At 37.3% G+C, this 16,883-nt stretch overlaps 1 protein-coding gene, 1 long non-coding RNA gene and 1 pseudogene across 2 annotated transcripts; 2 read left to right on the top strand and 1 right to left on the bottom strand.

The window, feature by feature from the left end:
- The first annotated feature begins 1,064 nt into the window (after positions 1-1,064).
- Positions 1,065-7,393, top strand: LOC122088128. Its single transcript, XR_006142980.1, has 3 exons — positions 1,065-1,661; positions 1,792-1,965; positions 6,858-7,393. It is a non-coding gene; the product is annotated as an uncharacterized LOC122088128 (long non-coding RNA).
- A 584-nt stretch (positions 7,394-7,977) lies between these two features.
- LOC122088119 (calcium-binding protein CP1-like) lies at positions 7,978-9,515 on the bottom strand. Its single transcript, XM_042657281.1, has one exon. The coding sequence runs from the start codon at positions 9,066-9,068 to the stop codon at positions 8,580-8,582; it is 489 nt and encodes a 162-aa protein (XP_042513215.1). The 5' UTR covers positions 9,069-9,515; the 3' UTR covers positions 7,978-8,579.
- Positions 9,516-14,591: 5,076 nt separating this feature from the next.
- Positions 14,592-16,401, top strand: LOC122063463 (annotated as a pseudogene).
- Positions 16,402-16,883: the final 482 nt, after the last annotated feature.

Below are 16,883 nucleotides of genomic sequence, written 5' to 3'. Positions count from 1 at the left end.
CCTACTCCTATTGAATGGCCATATCCTGCAAGATTATGAGTTAAGGATATCAACTTACTAAGATTATTTAGTAATAAATATATGACTAAATTGATTCAATATTAATCCAATCCCCAAAAGAGAAGTAAAATATAACTCCCAAGGATAAGATTTTTGTCTTCCATTCAGAATTTTAAATTAATTTTTTACAGTTAGACTGTTTCAGAATTATCCAATTACAAGGCACTGTATGATAACGTTTCTTTTGTTTCAGTGTCTAGAACAACAGAAACGGCTTTTCACGTTTCGAAAACAAAAATAGATTTTTTTTATGTTTGATAAACCTATTTCTCGAAACTCTTTTCGCAGACATAATGCCATTAAAAAACTCAATTAGATGCCCAAAAGGGAGAGAGGGTTCGATTCCAATTTTTTAGGTTTAAATGGTTGAGAGATTTATCGGGCACAATAGCTTTTCTTTCTTCTCTCAAGTTCGTTTTTAGAAACGATAAAACAAATCCGACTTGTTTTGTGAAAATTGTTTCTAAAATTATAAATAAACATAATTTTTTTTTTATATTTCTAAAAACAGGTGAAACGAAAACAATTTTATCAAATATTTTTTAAATTATTTCTCTATTTTTTCAGAACAAAAAAATACAGAAATAACAAAAACAGAAACATTGTTAAAAGGTTACTAAATATTCAACGCTTGAACGTAACACATTTAATAATCAATTAAAATGATCTCGAGTTTCAAACAGATCACTTCAAATCGGGCCTACCCTTGCGGATCAAGTTTTGACAACCCTTAACCATCACCGACTCACACGTCGGTTGGCCGACCATCGAGAAGAGCGTGGGCTGATCTACCGAGTTTTAATTGAAAGAAAAATTGGACCAGACCTCTCACTGGTCAGTGGTCCCCTCCCTAGGTTGACCAGTCCCTAGGGAAGTGGAGCTCCCAATCTGGACAAACGTGAGCCACAAGGTAACGGTTTTAAGAATTGGGACCTTTCCAAATCTATCTATATATAGTAAAAGTGGGGAGAGAAATTTTTTAAAACAAAAAATGAAAATTCCATTAACGGTGCCTGGTCCTTCTTAGGAGTACGTGGTTGTTTTGTCCATATAAGGGTTTGCTTCCGGAAAGGGGTGAAAGAGCTTTCTTTTCCGTTTTTTGCATCGAAGAAGAAGAGAAGGGTATGGATGTGACCTTCAACTTCGAGGCTTCAACTCCACAGAGGCAGGCCATTGATGAGACTTATTTTGAGTTTGTGCGTGAATCTAACCCATTGTTACGAGATTTATGATTCTCGATGAACAACGATTGTGTTAGATTCACGCACAAACTCGCCATATGTCTCCTCTGCAATTTGTATTTCCGGTTTGGGTTTTTCTCTCATCATTATCTGTGTTTTTTCCCAAATCCCTATATAATTCTGCATTTTTCCCCCTGTTTAAGCTTTTTTATATGTATATATATATCTCTGTTAGATATTCAAAATCAGTACTTTAGATCAGGAAAGAGGAAGAAGAGGGCAAGGGCAATGGTGTCTGCTTCGGAAGTGGGCTAGGGCTAGGGCTTTTGAGTGAAGATTTCCATTTGTTCGTTGCGATGACCCACGGTGGAGATTTTGAAGCGGGCATGGCGGAAATTTTTCAGTTTCAGCGATAGTTTGGTACATAGATTCAGTTTATGATAGCCCCTAATCTTCCATTCCCTTCTCTCTATCGAACGATTTTCGTTATTGCCCGGCGCTTCTAATTAATGCCATCAATTGATTTATGCATCTCTCTGATCTTATGCAGATTTCTGTTTTTTCAATTATTATTAATTATGCCGCATGTGGGTTGGCGATGATAAGAGTGCATTCACTTGCTCGGATTCTATCTAATGTATTGCAGATTGAAAAATACTTCATCAAGATTCCATAACTGAATTGTAGAACTGATTTTCTGAACAAGAGCAGAAGTTCGTTAAAGGTGAGTTGTTCCACTTCATTTATTCTGTCTCTCTCTCTCTCTGATTTAAGAGGTAGGGTTTTGTGTGTGAACTTATACAATCTACTTGATACAGTGCTTCTGAAGTTTTCTTTGCTATGAACAGTTGTATGGATTATAAGGGAAAACATATCCAGAAATCTATTGTGTCTCGATTATCTTGGCTATGTTTGGTTGTTAGGGAACGAAACTGAAAATTTCAAATCTTAAAAAAGATTTTTTTTTGTAATAGTTACTCCATGTGATTGTATAAACTACTTAAATTTCTTATCATGTTTAGTAATGATACATTTTACATGTAGTTTGTATTTTAATTTTTAAACCGATGGGATTTGGATGCAATATAAAGTAGAATTTAATAAAGTGTGGAATGATTTGGAGTTGGTCAAATGGGTAATGATTATAATTTTTTTTTTTTTTAAGATTTGAAAACTTCACTTCCCTTCCCTTTAATCCCTCTTGTCAGTAGACCGAGAAGTGTGATGGTGGGATGGGGAATACTATGGTAATTATCAAATCAAGAGCAACAGTGTACATGATACGTATTTTTAGTCCCAAATCAGTTTGGTTTGTATATGAAAAATGCAGGCCCTTGAAATTTCTTTTTGTTTGGGGTGGGGGTTTGTTCATTCCCAAAACTTCTGTTTGGGGGGAGTGGGGGGGGGGGGGGAAGTGGTGGACAAGGAATGGATTGAATCTAAGTCATACGTCTTCCCCTGTCCTTGATCCTAAAAGAGAAGTGATTTCTTCTCCTAGTAATTCTTTTTCCAGACTTCCGGTGGGTATGCATGACTACAGATAAGATTCTTAACGAGAAGTGCTATCTAATTTGTTTCTAAATTTCATTGTATCTTTATATTCTACCGCTTTGAGGTAATTTGAAATAGCTCAGGCTGTGTTTGGTTGTCCAGTGTTGTCCAGTGAGTGTAAGAAAGTTTATGAAAAGTGGGCATTGTGTTTTGCACCTTTCTATACCCTCCTACACTCTGAAATAACCCTTGATACCATATCTGAGCAAATCGGTTGGATTTTGCCATCCCTGATCTCCCATCCTGACCAGTTTCTTGATATAAATCATATTCGCATCATACTGGTATTGATACGCAGTTAGCCACTTTTTGGTGTATGCTTGACTTGGAACCAAAACCTTCACCATTGCTGTTTTGCATGGTTGGTTGACCGTCAAGAAGAACTAAGACATTTCTCTTCATCTATCTCACTCTCACCTATTGTCCTGTGATTTTAGTGTTCCAAGCCTTTGTTGCCACACGCTACTTACGAATTTAAAGGAGAGGGAATTTTTTTTTTTTTTTGGGGGGGGGGGGGGGGGTGGGGTTGCGGCTGTGGTGTTGCAAAACCCTGTTTTTTAGGATTGGGCACCAAGGGGAGTGAGGATGTTGCAGAAACCTTCCTTACAGGGGTTGGTTACTTGGGTTCATCGGTGACAAACTTTCCCTTGTCAGGTCTGAATTGGTGTGGGTGGAATCTTACAAGTTTCTCACAGACAACCAACCAAACAGTGATATGGAGTCCATTGTCTTTAACTTGCACAACACTCTCTCACTTTTATACATTATTCTCTCACACTTTGTGATCAACGAAACACAGCCTTAAAACTATATATGTTAGCTTTCCCATCTTGAAAGTGGAGGTTCTGTGGTTGGTTGTCTATTGTCTTTAACTTTAACAACATTTTCTCACTTGTGTACATTGTTATCTCACTTTCTGAACAACAAAACACAGCTTTAAAACTATATTAGTCTTAAAAGTGGAGGTTCTGTGAAATTAGTTGGTTCTGTGAAATTAGTTAACGGCAATACTTATAAGTGACCTGCATTCAATTTATTTACATAATGGTGTGCCTGGTTCATAGGAATTGAGTTGCTTTGGTTTGCATCCTATGATTGAATTTATCCTCGTGCAAGCTTATTCTTCTACTTATTTGATATGGTTACTATTTAGTATTTTATCAAAAAAATTCAGGCCTCTTCATGAATTTATCATTGTAATAGACCCTTGGTCTCTCTTCTTAACCAATCTGATCCAGTTAGACAATTTAACACTCCTTTTTCAATTAATATGTATTCTTTTTTTTAACTTCTAGTTAAATTTGAAATGCCTTGTTGATGTCTCATCCACATCCCCATCCCCATCCGCATCCTTGAATCTGCCCTGTAACTATGTCAGAACAAGACTGACCAGTAACTATAGCTTAGATAAACCAAGAGAAGAAAAGAAGAAACATGAGGAATAGGCTCACGACTAGGAGAGCGCACAAGCCTAATCATGGGCCCATAATAGATATTTTTAACTATTTAAAATGGTGCATTTACAAGTATGCCCAAACCATTTAAAACATTATGGCCAATGTACCCAAATGAACATAAACTACAATCCATTTATAATAAACACCACCAAAAACATAATAACTAAACAACACCAGTATGATGGTGTTAGCACATCCCCTCAAGCTGGAGCATAAACTTCTTCCATGCTCAGCTTGGAACAACCACCAAGGAAGGTTGGATGATAACGATGTCTTAGTGAACATTTCACCAAGCTGGTTCGCAGAAATGAAAAATTATGTAGCAATCCACTTTTTCATCACAGAATTTCTTATAAAATGGCAATCGACATTGATATGCTTAGTACATTTATGAGAACAGGATTGCCTACAATGTAGATGATTGTCTGGTTATCACATAACATATCAATAAGCTTGATAGTGGGAAACCCAAGCCCTTGAAGGAAGACTTCACCCCCAAAATTCAGCTGTAGTATGAACCAAATCTCTGTACTCTGCTTCATCTCTAGATATTACCATTGTATTCTATTTCTTACATCTCCAAGTTACAAGAATCCCTTAAGCGAAGGTTACAATAGCCAGTAGTAAACCTCCTATCACTTTCAGCACCAAACCAGTGAATACCCTATAAGATCAATATTTTTACTAGGCCTGTATATTAAACTTTTTCTTGGAGCACTTTTTAAGATACCACAAATTTGACAGGTTACCTCCCAATGAGCCCGTTTGGCATATTTGTTTAAACTAGCTTATAATTTCTACTGTGAAAGAAATATCTGACCTGATCATGCTAAGATAAATAATTTACCAACTAGTCTCTTGTGATGATGCTTATCTTTGAGCTCCTCATCATCATTAACCCAAATTTTTTTTATGCGGATCCATAGGCCTATCTACATGTTTGGATGCTAACCATTTTCAGACAAGAGATAAGCACATATTTCCTCTGAGAGAGATTGATGCCTTTATTACTTCTCGAGAGAGACTGATACCTTTACTACTTCTCACAACCTCAATCTAATGTAGACTAGAATAGATAAACTACCAAGCCTTCAACTGGTTTGATGATTAGCAATATGTCCCTTGAGAAAACCTTGAAGAAAGAAGAAGACACTTGAAGAAGAGGATCCTCCTGGGCTTCCCACCGTAAGGAGTCGTCGGATCGAACACCAACCCTTCATTGTGCTCAGACACACAGCAGTTTCTCACAGAGAAGCAGCAACAGTAGCATATTTTCTTTTCATAAAATCATGGGAGGCTTATGGAGCCCTCCTAGCTTTATTTATAACTTTGATGGGAGAGATTACAAAATAGAAACTCTAGTAGTTCCTAAAACTGGAATTAGAAACTAACAAAATAGGAAGCCTAATAGTTACTAAAACTGAAATTAGAAACTAAGAGCTTTAGAAGCTAACTGAAAATAGAAACTAAATCTCATCAATCAAAATCGTGGCCCCCCTTAACTGCCCTTGCCCTGGCCGACTCCCTCCTTCTTCCTCCTTTCATAAGTCCTCATCGCTGCATCACAATCCCTAGATGGTACTCAAGGGTATCTAGATCTTTCATCTGAAAATGTTGTCATAAATAAGACTTAACCTCATCAAATACCTGAAGAGTCGCTACCAGAAATAATAATATCATCTAGGAATACAACCAGCACAATCATGGTGATGAACGACGACTAAATGATCTGAATAACATTGGATAAATCTACACTAAGTACAACCTTGTTGAATTTATCAAACCAAGTTCAAGGAAATTGCTTCAGGCCATAAATTTCTTTATGACGTTTACACACACTGTTAGCATTCTCCTTCTTAGCAAAATGCCTAGGAGATTGCTCCATGTACAACTCTTCAAACAAGAGCTGTTGTAAACACTCAAAATGCCAAGATGGAACCATAGTTATTGGTTAATGGAGCTCTGATACCACATAACAATGCTAGTACAAGACTAACGAGCAACTACAGCTTAGGGAAACAAAAAAAAGAAAGAGAGAATTGTGAGGAGTAGACTCACGATTAGGAGAGTGTTAGTTACACTAATCGTGTGCCCATAATCGTGAGTTACAAGTATGTCCAAACCATTTAAACACTATGACTACCGTAACCTTGTCTTAAATAAAAATATAAAAATATGTCCAAAAACAATTAAGTATCACCGTAATTACTAAACAACACAACTACTATAATTTTATGATACCCTTCACGCAGCCTGCCAAAGTATGATGTAAACCAGTGCAAGTCCCACTTTCATTGTGTTCTGGGAGGGAAATGGATTGGAAACTGTCCTCACCATTGGCATTTCTGCAAAAAGTTGCAGCTAAACCTCAATCCTGTGCCTTCACATCATTTTTGAAGTATGAGGCTAGCATAAAGCTTGATTGTTTAACAAAAAAATCTCATTTTCTCTCTAAAGTATTGATGCTTTTGTTCTTTAACCATGTTAAACTCTCTCTCTCTCTTTCTCTCTCTCTTTTACAGCCGTGCTCCGTTGTGCTCTATTTCACTAAATAAGTTGCTTGAGATGGCTTTTAACTGTTTGATCTTTTTGATTTGGAGGTATTCAGCCCCGGGGCCTTAGTTGGGGAAGAACTTTGGATTCTGAAAAGCAAGTTATCTGTTTGAGAGCTTCCTAGCTTGATGACAGGTTGTCTGTTATGATCTTTATACAGAAAAATATATTCTTAACAGGATATGCTTTTCTGTATACCAAAAAAATATATTCATTCTTACAGGTTGTGCTTTTCTAGCCAATTTGAAGAGTGGGCTGATTGACTTTTTTGTAAGCGTTTGGCATGTCGTGGGTGAAGGCATTGGTGTGTAACACGTCCTTTGGAGAATCAACCTCAGGTGAAGAACCCAGGAAGGGGCAACTGATGATGGCCCTTTATTTTGTGCTCCTAGAAGTATCTTTTGGCTCTAGTGCCAAGCCTGTTCTCAAGGATATTATGTATGATGTGTTATCATTCTAGTGTATCTTACCAGAAAAAGTTATCATTCTAGTGTATTTTTTTGGGTAACACATGATGCTTCAATGTTCCAGAACAGAACATCTACTAGTGTTCAAAGTTTGGTATGGTGTAGATGACACTTTATTCTCTCCCCTTTTTTTTAAGTCTCAGTTTGTGGACAAAATGCTAATGAGTTGTAGATTATCAGGAATTTCCTTTAGTAGTTTGAGATTCCTTTTGAGTGTTTCCCCCAACCCCATCCCCACCACCACCGCCAGTCCTACCCTTTCTGTTTCTCCACCCTTTTATGGTCAGGTGGCGACACTTGTTCCACTTGCATAATTTTTTTAAGGGTGAAGAGGATCATTTATGAAAGCAAAACAGACAAGTGTAGGCAAATATTTTGGAAGGGTCAGTTAAAAAGAGTCCGGATCAAGTGTTTGTACCAGAATGGATGAGCCGTTGCTTGTTTTCTTATCTTAGCAAGTTTCTTCGCTTTGCTAGTTAGGGGGTTTTTATGCACTTGTTGCTTGCTTTGGACTGTTTTATGCCTTTGGCCATAAACTTTTGTGGCCTCCTATCCAGCAAGGCCATGCCATGAAGGAAATGGCAAAACGAGGTTGCTTGCTCTCACCCTCAGTCTCTAACTAAGAACATAATGTTCCTTCAACAACACAAGGCTGATATGTTTTGTAGCAGCCAAGGATGAGTTCAATTTGTTCAGAAAAGAAACGAGAAACAAAGAAAACAATTTTTATTACTATTAAAAAGGAACAATCTCAAATACATCAAGATCCAATTTTGGGTCATGTCTTAGTGAACATGATTTGCTGTAATCTCTTCACTTCATTTATGATAGTGGATTTCAAGTATAGATTAGACATCTTACATATATGAGTGGATTCCAGACATGGATCAAACACTATAGTTCTTGTACGAGACCTGATTCAAACTCTAATATTTCAAATTGAATCAAACAGGGTATGGTCTACAATGTACATAAAAACAACTTTTTTTCTACATTTGTTGAGTGATGTTACGAGGACAAATAAACCACAAACACACATGTGAGGGTATACCATACCCATAGGCACTGATTATGGCATGTCGGTTGCAACAAAAAAAAAAAAAAAAAAAATCCGAAACTCATTTTAGATTTTTTTTTTCCCCTTTTCTTGGCCTTTTTCATTTATGTCATGGCATCAGGCCCTCATGGGACATGGTCGGTGGAAAAATCCAAACATACAAAATTTCAATATTTAAAAAAAATAATGATAAAAAAGAGCCATCTTTGTTGACCGCCGCTAACTCCTCCGATGGCGGCAGCGACGGAGCAGCTTACTCTCCGGCGAGATCGAGGTTCAATATCTTGCGCAGACCATCGAAAGAAATTCCATTACGGTCATCTCCACCGCCCAATTTAATCATGGCCCTGACATCCTCGTCACCAGCCTGGAATCCGGCGGACTTCAAGTAAGTCCTGATATCATCGAACCCAACCTTGCCGTCGCCATCGCTATCCATGATCCTAAACATATCCTCCATCACATAGTTATCCCCACCACCCAATTGGGATTGCGAAGGGACTAGAACTCGCTCGAACTCCTCGTATTCGACGAAGCCATCTTTGTTGGAATCTGCCACCGATATCATGGAACCAATATCCTCATCGCTGGTAACACCAGAGAAGAAGCTTGAATAGAACTTCCGGAGATCTTCTAAACTGATCTTCCCATCCCTGTCCACGTCCAATAAGTCGAATGCTGGCCGGAAATCCAAAGACACCCAATGGGATTCCCAGCTTGAGGTTCTGCCGGAAGGACACATTCTGTTCGATAAAATGCTTCAGAGATTACAAGAGGGAGATAGAGAGAGAAAAAATGAGGAGGGTTTCTTCGTTTTATTGTAAATTTGCCGAGAGTCTCATATTTATAGACGAGAAATGTGAAATCTTGGAAGACACGTTCTTAAGATTGCAGAGGATTTTTGTGCGAGTTGGACACTGCCCAGATGGTTCCGAGATGATATACGTGTGGGCTGACGTCATGTGATGCCGTAAGTTTCTTCCTTTTTCGAGCTCCAATTTGTAGCCTCTCAAATTCTGATCCAGATTTGCAGAAATAGACAAAGAAGAGAGATGCAGAGATTCCAAAACAAGTTGGTCCTGTTCCTTACTAGCGACAAACAGAAATCTCAACCTGTCTTCTTGTTGTTGATGAAGAGAGATTCTCGTCCTCTAACTTCAATTTCCACCCTTAAGCTTATAGCGGTTCACTCGTTCTATTCCAATTTTTAGGTTTTCTTTTTCTTAGACATAAAAATGTTGAAAAGAATATTATTTTTCAGAACTTCACAAGCTATTTATTTAGTTTTGAGATATAAGCTATCTATTTTACCACGTGGACAAGTGATGAATCCATTTTGAAAATAGAGATAACATGATCTAGATCTGCCATGAGCTGCAGGAGCACGGTTATAGATATTAGAATCCAAAGCTGGATCCAGTAGATGGCTAGGATCAAAGAAAGATTGAGAAAATAACCTAAACCTACTCTATTTTGATTCAAAAAGGTATACATACCCCTATTCACCGATGGATGAATGAGTGGATCAAAGAAGGAGCTCGGTCACCATTAGTATAATTTATTGGGATGCCGGTAAAGTATGAATTTGGTATATTTATTTATTTAATGAAATATGTTGTTTTGATTTGGAGTCAGTATTGGTATCGCCATACATACAGTATTGGTATTGGCATCGATTAGTCAATGAGATTGATAGCCTAGTGGAAAGAAGTGCCCCATTATCATTGATTAGTCCTATGGAAGCATTATTTGTCATATGGGGGTTTGAGATGTTAAGTGATACCAATACTAACATATTTTCATTATTTCAAAAATACCCCACTTTCTCACCGTACTTTCCCATTTCATTCTCCCCTTCTCTTCTTTCCTTATCAAAATCAGATGCCAAATTCCGTGACAATAGCATTTTTCCTTTCTTGGTGAACAGGGACCGCCGGTCTATTGGTTCCAATTCATATCAGAACCGACCAGAAATTGAGTTTTTAAACCTTGATGACCCAAGCCTAACTGAATCAGGCCGTGTGGACTCTCATCAAGCCAAACCGATTAGATCTGACCAAGGCTTGACCCATATCGGTATAGGTTGGGAACTTGGGAGAAGATATAGATGGACCCACAATTTATGGTTATCGTCTATCTACTTTCTTAATCTGATTTTGTTTTGGTTTACTGGCCATGTACCTTACCTTTTATATATGATCATGTTAGTTCTCTAATTCTTCTCTGGTAATCTCTATTCTTGTAACAGTATAACAATATGTACTAATTGATATTAACTGATACAGCCCAATTGATCTCTCGGTGGAAAAATGACACGTGTCGCCTCTGAGACACGTGTCGCCTCTGAGACACGTGTCTTCCATCAGATAAGGGTTCCAAGAAATCACTCACGTTCAAGCACGCTCGATCACTCAGGCACACTCAATCACAAAATCACGCGGGATCACGTCGTTTGCATGAGGGGAATATTCCCCACAAGGAGGACGGTCGTAGGGGAGAAGGATGGGGGAAAAGACAAGAAGGAAACCCTAGCCCCGAAGAAGAATATAAGGAGGCCGAGAGGAAGGAAGAAGGTAAGCTCTGATACCCTCACCATTACTCCCTTACTGAACTGTGCGGCCGATCCTGACTTGAGCGTCGGAGGACTAACCCCGGACAAAGCTCCGGGCCTCCGTCGTCTGTGTTTGTGCAGGTCCGACTAGCGGGGTTTTTGGCAGCAACATTAACTATTGCTATAAACCCGGAACTGGTAAGGAAATCTGATATACAATTTAGAAGCAGGGGATCCCAATGATCGATTCAGTATCTACAATTAATGATTAATCTCTCCATCACTCTCTGTAAAATAAGTGCTAATATTAATTGTTTCTCTGTTATCTACATATTGCCTAACAATTTTTAATTATCATACTATTTTTAATTCTAAGGCTCTGAGCCAACTATGGTCAATTGAGGATAAAAATGAAAAGGTAATTAAAGAAAACCCATGAGTACATTATCCCTTAGGTCATCTGGCTAGGGATGTAGCCATGTAGGTATCCTCTACGTAAAACTGATCAATCCTGTCTCATCAGTGTTTGGACAGCGAAATGAAAGGATGAAAAAGATGAATTAGGTCCCACTCCCCTTGGTTTCATAAGATAGACTAAGCCCTATTTCGTATCATTTTTCTTTATTTTTTTTACTTATTTAACAGAAATCATAAAAAAAAAGTTTTTTTTTTTAATTAAAACATAGAAATGATTTGGTAACTACTCAACAAAAATGGTTTTTTAGGAGAAATAGTTTGGAATCTCTATATGTAAAATGATTTTTTGAAGAAATGCGTGAAGTGATTCCTTTTACCCATCTTTTTTATAATTCTCTTTCTCCACTTTGGACTGAAAAAGAAGGGGGCAAGGTATCTGGATTTCTAATTACAAAGCAAATGATTACTTTACCCTCTATAATAGGATTTTAAGCATGTGCTCATTAAAGTTCAGCGCAAAAATAACTGAAAATATTTTTAGTCAAAAGACAAATAACTCTTGATCACTTTTTGTTTTTTGTATTTTATCAATTTTTTTTAATAAAAGCAAACTCCATAAATGATATCAAATGCAATCAAAATCATTTTCGTGAACAAAAATGAAAAAGAAAAATGATACCAAAGAGGGCCTTACTCTCATTACTCACGAGTTCGATCATAGTTAATCACTAGGGAAGGGGAACACCGAGGTTATATTTGGTAATCAAGAAAAGAAAAAATTCAAAAAATTTTGAATTTCAAGAGAGATAGATGCATAAAAAGTCATTGTCTTATTATGTTTCTTGTACTAATTTTTTTTTTTCTTGGCTACCTAACACAGCGAAAGCTCAAAAAACTTAGAAACTTTGATTTGGAGCACTTGAACACAAAGTTCTAACTATTGATATAGGATCTCCCATATCAGGCATTCTGTATCGATTTGACAAGTGTTTAATCCTCCTGATACCTGGTCAATACTGTATCCGTTGAACAGTACAAATCAAAGGTAAAAAAATTTTAAATAAAAATCATATTTTAAGGTAAAGCAAGGGTATTTCTATATATCCGATACCGACTTCTCTCCAATCTCTCCTTCCAATCTTCAAACCCTATTAAATCTTTTGCATGCAAATTGCCCCAATCCTACTTCTACACATCCAGTAACATTTCTTATACCTTCGGATTAGCATCTTTCATCATTTATGTGATCCTTCCTACCAAAAATAAAAAAATCCTTTATGTGATCCTGAGCATATAAGATGAGCTTTATTTGGTGTTACAATGAGGCTACCATTTTTAATGTGGCAAGTGTATGATGATCAAGGAATGGCCAGCCCCTTGATCATGGTATTTACCCCTCCCGAGGTCTTTACAATGCCAATCCAATCTGAATCAGTAGTGGTTGAGACTGATCTCAATCAGTATCAATATCTGTAATTTTTCTTGATACCGAGATCGATAAGGAATGATATGTAGAGTTGAATCTTTGGGTTTATATTGAAAATCAGATATCGCTTCTTAAATCTTTCTTTGGGTTAGAGACGGGGAGCAGAACTATAAATGCACGCTCCCTAATTTTATAGCTTAAGAAAGAAAAAGGTAAATAAGGCAAAAGTTGTCATGGTTAAAGAACCAGTAACTAATATAATTTTTGGTGAGAAGAGAGGTTTTTTTTTTTTTTTTGATAAGCATATTATATTAAGATCCCAAAATGCGGGGAAAAGAGTAATACAATAGTCCGAAAATAAAGTGACTACAAAAAATGGAAAGTTATCCTCTCAAGAAGATATAAACTAATGATGAGATGCATAGGAAGCTAAAGCATCAACAACAGAATTGCCCTGACGATAAGTATAAACAACTTTAACTGAAACAAAAAAGGAGTATAATTTTTTACCATCTTTAATAATAGAAGCAACCTTCCAAGGAATAGAAGATAAACGGCCAGTAATAAGATCATCCGCACCAAATAGTTTTGGGGTTTTGGAAACTGATACAAAATCGAAACCATCCGCATCAACTGTTGAGATTGATCGAATAATAAAAAAAAAATCAACCACAACCAATAAAAACTGAAAAATAAAAAATGATGAAAAAAAAAAATCAAAAATTGATAAGAGCCTGTTAAGCCACACCAGATAGCAAAAAACCGAAAATCTAGCCTTAATAGTTTGACTTAGATCAGTTGTGCTGTGCTTGTCAAATGAAGACAGCTGGTCTCCTAGTGTTTCTTATGTAATGTTAGTTTTCTTGGTTTTTTTATTTTTTTATTTTTTATTATTTGGGATGAGTTTCAGCCATGAAGGAGCCATGAAGGTGAGCATTTTTGTGTTTTCATTAGGGGTAAGGCGGGTTAAGTCCTCCCTTTGCATCTTCCTCTTTTGGAGTTTTTTCAAAATAAAATCTCAGGGGCTGCACCAGGTCCCAGATAATATTTGGATTAATTAAAAGAGAGAGAGAGAGAGAGAGAGAGAGAGTTGAACTGTGCATGCCAATGAACCGATTCAAACCGGCTGAAACCGAACCCAATTGAATATTTTGCACCCCCTATATATTCTTCAGTCAAAACCTACAACTGGCTTTATACAACTTAACATAGGACTAGAAAAAACATAATGTCATAAGTTTGGAACAAAATAAAACTAAAGAAGGATGACAAACATTCCACCGAAAACAACATTGAGTTTAAAGGCTGCTTGTCAAGAATATGAAAGGCTGTCAGCTGTTCCTTGTTAAAAGCCCTGTAATCTCGCCTCCAATCGAATGCAAAGTAGAAAATTATCTTGTTAGAAGTGAGTTTCGCAGCTAGCTGGAAAGGAGTATCTCCACCCATGTCTGGCTGGTTCCTCAATGTTGCAGGACCCAATACCTACACAACATAGATCACCACTATTAAACTTCTACTCTCCACTGCAAAATGAAGAATGGATGATCATTCTGGGCTTAGCTGCTCCATACAATCCGGGCAATGCATGATCAACTCTCAAACTACTTTAAGGTTGGATTTATTGCTAGCTGCTACTCAGCTCCCACCTAAAGAAATGGAATAATTCACTTCCTACAAATACCCCATAGGTTTCGGTTTTCCAAAATAGCCTTAGAGATAGCAGCAAATTTCATTCATCATACAACTCGATTAGCCAACTCGGGAATGGCCCGATCTGTCCCAAATCGGCTAGATTTCTGGTCAGATTCCTCCAGATTGCCAGCTTCTTACATGAACTTACCACTAGCTTCACACACACGTACACCAAAAAAATGAAAAAGGCAGAAACCATCTTATACTACAATGGAGGAAGCTTTTTCAGCTTAGGCCGAGGCTGGGCAAGTTCACGCTCGAACCTGAGAGGTCTGGTAAGGCCAGGGTGGGGATTTTACATTCCCATGGTCATCAGATATTTTGTTCAGAAAAACTGTCAAACTCGTTGACTCATAGAGGAAGCATAGGCGTCCATGCATATCAAATCACAAATCAACAGGAGAACTTATATATCATACTACTATTATATATAAAAATACGTATTCATGTTTGTGGCTAAACTTTTATTGGGGTACTTTATCTTTTTTATTTATTTAAATATCTTTAACTTCTGTATTATCACTTTTCTTTACCTTTCTTATTTTTTCTATTTTTTTGGTACCCTGTCCTTTTTTATAAATATTAATTTCATTATTCATTTAAAAATTAGTTTCTTTAATAAAACTCCTAGGCCTTCCACACTCTTTCACTAATAGTTAGAAACTAATATTAATTTCTTTATTCAGTTAACAAAATAAATAATTTCCTTATTAAACTCTCATGCCTTCTCCCCCCTCTCTCTAATATTTAGAAACTAATATAACTAATATTTTAACAATTTAGCTTTTTTTTTTTAACCTCCCACTTTCCTTTAGTATGTAATAATAAATTTCCTTAATCCCTCCATACACACTCTAATATTTAGAAACTAATATTAATTTCTTTATTCAGTTAACAAAAAAAAAAATTCTTATTAAACTCTCCCCCCTCCCCCCTCCCCCCTCCCCACTCTTCTCTCTGTGAAATATTTAGAAACTGATATTTTTATAATTTAGCTTTTTTATTCTTCTATATCTCTGATCAAGTCCCTCTCCTTAATCTCTCCTCCCCTTTATTTTTATCTCCCACTTTCTTTTAGTATGTAATAACAAATTTCATAATTTCCCGGTAGTTTCCTTTTTATTCTAAATCATTTACGGAAATAACTATCAAAGCCCACCTTCCTTTTTATCTTGGAACCTACCTAAGTCATTCTTGGTGCGTTTTATTTGCAGGAAAGAGTTGCAGATTGTGATGGTTCAACCAACTTGACCCTAGAATTAACAAAAAGCCATTTACAGAAGAAGAGAAAAAGAGGCTCTTTGCAGCTCATAGGATTCATGGAAACACGTTGGCTTTGATAGCCAGGCTCTTCCCCGGCAGAACCGACAATGGTGTGAAGAATCATTGGCATGTCATCATGTCTAGAAGGCAAAGAGAACGCTCCAAGCTCTTAAGTAAGATAAGCAGCTGCCACAATCTTCTCTTTCCCAACTCAACCGCCTCCTCGTCGAATGACTTCCATGGAAGCACCACTTGTTCAAGACCTCAATGGGGCTTTGACAACTCGAAAGAAATCCAGTTCAACTGCAACACCAGCCAGTTGCTTGAATTTCAAAACCCTTCCAAACACGATGCTTTCGGAGGAGTATCGTCCCCCTCAAATTCTTCGTCATTGCCTTATTTGGATACTTTTGATGGGGGAGTAAGGGATTCCATCGGTTCAAGTTGCAGGTTTTACTTTATTCACAGTTCACGCACTCCTCCATACCAGTCTCATTATCCCAACTATTCCAACTCTTTCATCTACAATAGATACAGGAACTTCAATATTGCACCAGGTCTCCCTAAATACAAAAGAGTCAAGAACGACTTAGTAGGTTCCAAGATAGCACAGCCACATTCCCAAAGTTTACATTGAATTCACAGGCGGAGAAGCAAGAGAATGAGTCCATCAAACACAATAAGGATGCCCCTGATGCAGTTAGGCGTGGGAAATTTTGGGAGTAATTGGGTGATTTTTGTTTCCTTAATTTTTAGCGTAGGGTGTGGTAAATTTAGTAGGAGATTTTATTTCCATTGCTATTTAGGGTAGTTTCCAATTTACACTTTTGCTTCACTTTATATTGATGTAACCCAATGAAGAATTCAGAATTTTGGAGAATTATAACTTGATAATTTTTAGGTGAGAATCATGAACCATGGCTGCCGTGGGTGCCAGGCTTTTCCCTTTCTAATAGTCTCTTTTCTTCTTTAACCTTCCCTTCTCTTATTATTTCTTCTTCTTCTTCTTTTCTCTTCCTTCTCTGTTTTGTATTTCCATTCCCTGTTTGTGGGCGGCAGTTGCAGCCCACAAATGGGGATTGATCTCTCTCTTGTGAAATCTATTTGGGTCAAACCTCTGATCGAAGGATGTTCTCCCCATAGCGATCTGAACCCTAGAATCTCAGGCCCTATTCTTGCTCCTACTGTAGGTTCAAACTCTGCAACTG

This window comes from Macadamia integrifolia, chromosome 2, assembly GCF_013358625.1.
Source record: "Macadamia integrifolia cultivar HAES 741 chromosome 2, SCU_Mint_v3, whole genome shotgun sequence".
NCBI classification, from domain to species: Eukaryota; Viridiplantae; Streptophyta; class Magnoliopsida; order Proteales; family Proteaceae; genus Macadamia; species Macadamia integrifolia.
Note: the sequence above shows the minus strand (reverse complement) of the source record. Positions and strands in the feature narration are given on the sequence as shown.